This window comes from Monoraphidium neglectum (assembly GCF_000611645.1).
Source record: "Monoraphidium neglectum strain SAG 48.87 unplaced genomic scaffold scaffold00050, whole genome shotgun sequence".
NCBI classification, from domain to species: Eukaryota; Viridiplantae; Chlorophyta; class Chlorophyceae; order Sphaeropleales; family Selenastraceae; genus Monoraphidium; species Monoraphidium neglectum.
Window position 1 is genome coordinate 31,620 of NW_014013578.1, and position 6,717 is coordinate 38,336.

A 6,717-nucleotide genomic window follows, 5' to 3' on the forward strand; every position below is an offset into this window, starting at 1 on the left:
GCTCACTTTGCGGGCTTGTCGTAGCACTCGATGTTGATCACCTTGCCCAGATTCAAATCCACAAGGGGGAGCAGGTCCAGGGGGTGCGCATACCTGTTGTGTTTTTTTGGGGGGTGGGCAATGGTTGCTCAGTTGGTTCAGCGGGCGGGGTTGCGGGCAGTTGCGCGGGATGGTTGCAAGCACCGTGGGCCGGCGGCAGGGCGAGCCGGTTTTGCCAGGGCGGCGGTGCCGTCCGAGCAGCAGCGCAGCGCGCGGGCGAGCACACGGGCGAGTGCGCTTTCCCGGCGCCGCTCACTCGTTGTCGTCCTTGCACTTGCGCACGTACAGGAACCCCTGCATCAGCCGCCGCCCCTCGTAGCCCGGCGGGGTGCCGTGCAGCGTCCAGGGGTCAAAGATGATCAGATTGGGGTCCGTGATGCCGTACCGCTCCGCCACCATGTCCATCACCTGCCGATGGGAGGTTTCAGTTTTGCGCAGGGGTCGTGCGCCGGGTCGCATCACGTGTGGCGCGTGACACGAGCGAGGCCGGGCCAGGCGCTGCAGGTTAGAATCCATGCGGCAGTCAGGCGTGCGCCAAGCTGGGCGCAGGTGACGCTAGCAGTGTCGGCCGCGCGCGAGCCGGCTGTTGCATCCGATCAGCGCGGCCGCGGCTGCGTCCAGCGCACGCCCGGCCGGCGGCCGCCGCCGCCCTCTCGCGCCCACGCGGGCCCCGATGCTTCAAAGTCCATGAGTCTGGATGGATCCAGAAGCGGGCCACCGCGGGACGCTGCGATGATTCTAGTCCTGATTCTGAACCTGGCCCGCTTCCGTGTTGCGCAGTCATCTCACCCTTTTGTCTGCCAGGATGATCTCCTCCGCCAAAACGTTGTCGTCGGGGGTCGTCGTCGGCTGCACGCCTTCCAGCTGACGTGGCGGCGGGGGGCCGGACCCAAGGAAAGGTGAGAGCGGGGTGAGTGTGAGGAGGCGCGTAATGCACATGTGCGCTCAAATTCGTACCCACTCAGGCGTGCATACCCCTGGCGGAAAACAAGCACGCACATTCTAGATCTGCGGCCGCCTGCCGCGTCGGCGGCCCGCAGCCGCGACTCCCGCCTCTTCTGCGCCCTGCCCAAACAAAGCTAGACCGGCCTCTCGCAGCCCCGGCCTCGCCCACCCCGGCCCCAGCTGCCCACCAGCTTCCACCGCAGCATCCTGTCGCCGCCGCCGGCGGAGGGCAGATCCACGATGCCCTCGAATAGGTGGCCGTGGGGCGGGTTCAGCACCCACACGACCGCGCGCCGCGGCGGCCGCGCGCCGCGCCCGTTGTAAAAGGCGAGGAGGTCGCGCTTTGCGGGCTCTTGCAGCATCACGGTGTTGAAGCGCAGCGCGCCGGGCACGCCGAGCGCCGCGGCGTGCGCGCGCGTGCAGGCTGTCGCGCGGGAGACCTCCTGCGGCGACAGCTGGTCGAGGGGGTGGACGCCTGCGGGCGGCAGGGCGCGGGGGGCGCCGGCGGTGTTAACACGGCGGCGGCAGCGGCGCGGCGCGAGGGGTGCGTGAAATATGCGAGGGTCTACCTGTGCGCAGCTGCGCAGGTGCGCGTTGCATCGGGTGCACTTGTTCCGACTCTGGGGTGATCGAGCGCGCGCTGTACGGGTTCCGCTGAGTTCCGCGCGAGCGCGGCGCTCCGCTCAGCGCGCCGGCGCCACCCGTGCAGCGTCCGGGTGACAGGGCCTGGACGGCCCTAGGCCGCGCCAAAACGGTCCTCTAAATAGCGCAAACATCGCCTGGCGACCAGGATAGGCTGGCTCGCGGCCGCTTTGTGGCAGGCTCGCTTGCGGGGGTTTTGTGGCTGCCCGAGCAGCCCACACAGGGCACGAGGCCGCCTGGGCCTCCAAACAGGGGCTCTACTTGGGCTTTAACCGCCCCACGATGCCGGACCGCCGGGTCCGGGGCCGCGATGAGGCCGCAGTGGCCGGGAGATGCAGCGAGCATCAGCACCGCCTGGCCACCCCGTCTCTGCCGCACCCAGTCGTCCTAGGGTCACATAACATACATGGCTACTCAGCTGCTCGTCGCAGCGCACCTTCAGGGCCCTCGTAGGGCTCTGGGGCACGGCAGGCTCCACACTGCTCCATTTTGATGGACTCGACCCACGCAGACACCGATAGCTGGATATGGATAGATACTCGACGTCCCCAACCATACAGCGGGCGACCCTGAGGTCAGCCAGCCTGAGCGTGGGAGCAGCAAGCACAGAGTGCTTCGAAGCAGGCAAAGCCCGCGCGGAGGACTCCTTGATAGAGCTGGAGTGGCTGCTTGAATGTACTAAGTCGTTTGCCTGTGCACGAGCTTGATTCAGATTGGGGCTGTGGAAACTCGGGGAGCTGACACGATTTTCTGTGCCATGTGATGCGGGGTCACTAGCGCTTCTGGTCAGCCAGATGATTTCAGAAACTACTACGTGATGAAATTCGGGCCCGCGCATGGCGCGCAGGGCACTTCAGAGGGGGTCAGTGTCTGGGCTGGACACACCCGAGTGGGTTGGGTTTTGACGCAGCTATAAGCCGCAGGATCGCCTTGCCAATCTGCGTGCCTGTGTGGGATGAGATGCATAGGAATTATTAATTACTTTGTGTGCTGTCACGCCCCCTACATGATCTATCCTGGGGGCTGCACTCGCCCACCTCGGGAAGCAGCAGTGATGACTCGTCAGGACACCCGGCCCCTCCGCGAAAGCAATGGCGATCACCTGGTTTCCATTACGTGTCCATCAATGGTCGCGTTTATGCATTTGAGCGGCAGCGACGGTGAGCCGCCATGCACAATGTGGTGCGGGAAGAGGACAGGGCTGAAGCAGTTGGTTTTGGACACCTCGTGGGAAGTTGCATCCTGTTGTGAGTCATCGTGTTGTCCCGGAGGTGACGGTGTCAAGAGTGCCGCGTTGCATGGCATGCCCACACGCTTGCCATCGACGAGAGGCAGCCGCACAGCACGAGACGCCCGGGCTGTGCCTCCAGCCGGCCCCAGACTCGCCACCCACCCCATACGCAGCACCCCTTCGCACTAACCGGCAGCAATGAACATGCGTTGACTGGGAAAGCCGAGACAGCGACGGTACATGATGCTTTGCTTTCCCAGTCAACGCATGTTCAAAGGCGTCATCAACCGTGCCGGACGCCTTGCTATCAGCCAGTTCCTGGCAACACAGCCCGACGCATTGCTGGCCAGGTCCATTCCAGACACACGCCAGCCCAAGCCCTTTGCAGGCCCCGCGCAGCAATCCCTTGTTGATACTTTCTGCGGTAGCCCTGATATTTGTATGCTGCTGCCGACGCGGCAGTAACAGGGTTGCGCCATGCCTGCTGCTCATGCCAGCGCGTTGATTCGGCCGGCAAGCAAGGCGGGTTGCAGGAAATCGGCCGGCCAGGCCGCCCAGCTGGCGACATATGCGGCCTCCATTCCTCCAGCTTCCCTGGATGCACATGCCAGCATTCACAGGCTGCTGTTGCTCCTTGTGCGACGTTATATGATGAACCCCCTCCAACCCCCCGCCGCCCCTTTTAGCATCCAAATTCGGTCGCCGACCGAAAGGTAGCCAAGTGCTGCAGGTCACAGTGCATAGGTGGAGGGGGACCAGCGGGTCTGACCGTCACCAGTGGTCACTTTCTTAACAGCACTGAGAGACTCAAACTACTCACGTGTTGGACTTGATCCGACGTCGATGATGTGTTGCATCCCCAACTGTGAAACTGGCAGCCCTCGACTGAACAACCGCCGCTGCTGGGCAAGCCCCGCAGTCAAAATGTGACATAATACACAACCAACGTTGGGAGCATCTGCCTGATACCACCATTTTCTGCCTATGATACCTCATACACCTTCGCCTGTGGACCATACGCACATCATGATTACGAACACACTGCACACTCGTGATCTGACGGTCCAATTATTGTACGGTACTGTGAGCGCATTGCAATTACAGTTTTTTTAGAGTCGCGTGGTCCACGATAAATCTATGTTGGCCCCTGACACATACAGTGTTTGCAGGTGAGGTCGAAATCAGGCTGGTCTCGTGTACCTCCAAGCGGATTGCCTTCATGTAGATATGCGACTTTTACTCAATATTGTGGGTCGTCCGTTGCAGGCTCTATTCTTGGTTGACTTTGCGCGCAACACAGCAGCAGGCGGGTTGCCTCGGGCAGTGCGCTCGTGCCCAGCCAGGGCGGGCTTGTGATGCCCCAGCGCATTGTCAAGGTCCTCACAGCTCTACTAGGAGCAGGTGTGGGCCCAAATAGCGGTCGGCAATGCTCGTTGCCACGGTTGCTGCGATTGCAGCGACGTTGTGTGCGCGCGACGACGACAGCCCCCCAGTGCCCAAACATAAGTGCACGCTGGAGACAGTGTTGTTCGGGTATGCTGACTCTTGCCTGAATCTGGATGATAGATTTGCAGAGCATTATTGCAAAAGTATCAGCCAGATGCAATGCAGCGGTACACTGCGAACCTCCCCTCAATAACAACAACACACACACAGACCCGCTCTCTCACGGACGCACACAAACACCCTCACATACCCACACGCACGCTCCAACACGCTCACACGCGCGCGCCCACCAGGCGCCGCCGCCGCCACCGCCGGCCGCGCTGCGAGGGCAGCCATGACGGGTATCACCGCAGCCAGCCTGCGCGGCGCCGACGGGCGCTTCGACAACCCCTGGCCCACCTGGAAGGGCGACAAGTCGCTGTGGGACCTCCGAGAGTTTGCGAAGCAGATGCGGGAGCTGAGGGCGCCCAACTATGGCTACCTGTCTTACAAGCGGCAGCCCACCCTGGCTGATATGAGGTGGGGCCAAAGCCGGCGGCGCAGCCGGCCGGCACGGCCATGCAGCTGCATCCAATCAGCAGACAAAGCCTTGCAACTTTAGCAATGCTCTGTCGCTGGCAGCGCTGCCTTTTCTGTGGGCAGTTGGGGTTGATGAGGCGCTGGCAGCACTGCATGGGCTGCCAGCCCGCTGCCGCCAACCCACACGCGAGCCCCGCCAAGCCGGCAGCAGGAAAACACACCCTCCTCCCTCCCCTCCCCCGCCTCGCCCTGCCGCCCGCCGCAGTGCTGCCTTTCCGCTGCGCGCGCCTGATTACGACGCCCTCTCCAGCCCCGACCCCGCGGCCGTCTCCGCGCTGTGGGTCGGCCACGCGAGCGTGCTGGTGCAGATGGAGGGGCTCACCCTCTGGACTGACCCCGTGCTCGCGGACCGCGCCTCGCCGCTGCCCTTCGTCGGCCCGCGTCGCGCCGTCCCGCCGGTGAGCGGGGCCGCAAGCTCCGGCCCCTGGCTCGCATGGGAGGCGCCACGCCGGGCTCCGTTGGGGCTTCCTTGAAGCCCGGCACAGCTGGGTCTCCACACTCTGGCATCTCCCCCTCCCGCACTCTGCTGTTTCAACTTGTTGCTTTCGAAACCGCCGGTTGCCCCCCACAGGCCTTGAGCCCTGAGGACCCGTGGCTTCCAAAGGTGGATGCTATCCTGATCAGCCACAACCACTACGACCACCTCTGCGCGCCCTCAGTCAAGAGGCTGCACAGGTGGGCGGGCGGGGGCGGCCCAGGGGCAGGGGCCGTGCGCGTCGTTCTGGTGCCGTGGATGCCCGAGGGTCACTTGCACTCGCGTGCGCGCGGGTGCATTGGCTTCAGTTAACTGGACTCGGATGCTGCTGCAGCGATTGCGCGACGCAGGACGGCCTCAATCTGCCCCTTTTCCCCGCCATGCGCCCTCATCGCTGCTGATTGGTGTCTGAACGTAACTTGCGTCACCCATGCATTGCGTCACCCCAGGCGGTACGGTGACGACCTGGTGTGGTACGTGCCGCTGGGTCTGGCCGAGTGGTTCGCGGCACGGGGCATCAAGAATGTCAAGGAGCTCGGCTGGTGAGGAGCCTGTGCTGCTGCTACTGCCACTGCCGCTTCTGCCGCTGCTGCTACCGCTGCCGCTGCTGGTGCCGCTGCCGCTGCACTTGCCACTGCAGCCGCCGCTGCTGCTGCCGCTGCTGCCGCCGCTGCTGCTGCCGCTGCTGCTGCCGCTGCTGCTGCGGCGGCTCAATACCGGCCTATCACAGGCAGCACTGCCAGTCTGTACTAGTGCAGCCCCCGGTGCTAGCTGGCTCCTCAGCGCCGCTTCACAATCCCCCCACCCCCACTGTGCCGCCGCGCCCTCGCAGGTGGGAGCAGGCGCAGCATCCTGGCAGCAAGGTGCGGGGCGGCGACCGCCCGGCCATCAGCACGCGCACGTCTTGTCCTGCCCTGGCCCCAAGTCCCCCCCCTATGCTCAAGGGCTGGCATGTGTTCCTCCAATTCGCCCTTTTTCAGTTCCCTCCATCTCATCTTTGTCGTCTGTGCTTCGTGTGTTCATGCCAGTTCCTTTCCAAGTCCCTCGTTGCGCGCGCTTGCGGCTCATGCTCCCGCTGCCGGACTCTCCCTACCGCCCACCCAACCGCAGGTGCAGCTCGTGCTGACGCCCGCACAGCACTGGAGCGCCCGCGGCATCATGGACCGCCGCAAGACCCTGTGGGGCGGCTGGGCCGCGCTCGGCGAGCGCAGCCGCTTCTGGTTCGCGGGGGACACCGGCTATGCCCCCGTCTTCAAGGTGGGGCACGCCAGCTCCTCTGGCGGACGCGGCCGCTTTGCTGCACGCGGCAACCCGCCGCTCGGCCTGGCTCTTCCCTAACAGTGTGCTGGCGGGCCGGCTC

The 6,717-nt window shown here is 64.3% G+C and overlaps 2 protein-coding genes across 2 annotated transcripts in view; one reads left to right on the forward strand and one right to left on the reverse strand.

The window, feature by feature from the left end:
- The window catches only part of MNEG_0590 (tyramine oxidase), a gene marked incomplete at both ends in the record, with an annotated part of 7,359 nt that extends 5,245 nt beyond the window's left edge, over nucleotides 1-2,114 (reverse strand). Inside the window, 5 exons of the mRNA XM_014050929.1 lie at nucleotides 7-93; nucleotides 296-447; nucleotides 829-903; nucleotides 1,173-1,459; nucleotides 2,063-2,114. Of these exons, the coding sequence (XP_013906383.1) occupies nucleotides 7-93; nucleotides 296-447; nucleotides 829-903; nucleotides 1,173-1,459; nucleotides 2,063-2,114 (653 nt within the window). The remainder of the gene's footprint in view (nucleotides 1-6; nucleotides 94-295; nucleotides 448-828; nucleotides 904-1,172; nucleotides 1,460-2,062) is intronic.
- A 2,523-nt stretch (nucleotides 2,115-4,637) lies between these two features.
- Nucleotides 4,638-6,717, forward strand: part of MNEG_0591 (N-acyl phosphatidylethanolamine phospholipase D) — a gene marked incomplete at both ends in the record, with an annotated part of 3,979 nt that continues 1,899 nt past the window's right edge. Inside the window, 6 exons of the mRNA XM_014050930.1 lie at nucleotides 4,638-4,822; nucleotides 5,088-5,280; nucleotides 5,454-5,557; nucleotides 5,807-5,899; nucleotides 6,190-6,220; nucleotides 6,468-6,614. Coding sequence (XP_013906384.1) covers nucleotides 4,638-4,822; nucleotides 5,088-5,280; nucleotides 5,454-5,557; nucleotides 5,807-5,899; nucleotides 6,190-6,220; nucleotides 6,468-6,614 — 753 coding nt within the window. The remainder of the gene's footprint in view (nucleotides 4,823-5,087; nucleotides 5,281-5,453; nucleotides 5,558-5,806; nucleotides 5,900-6,189; nucleotides 6,221-6,467; nucleotides 6,615-6,717) is intronic.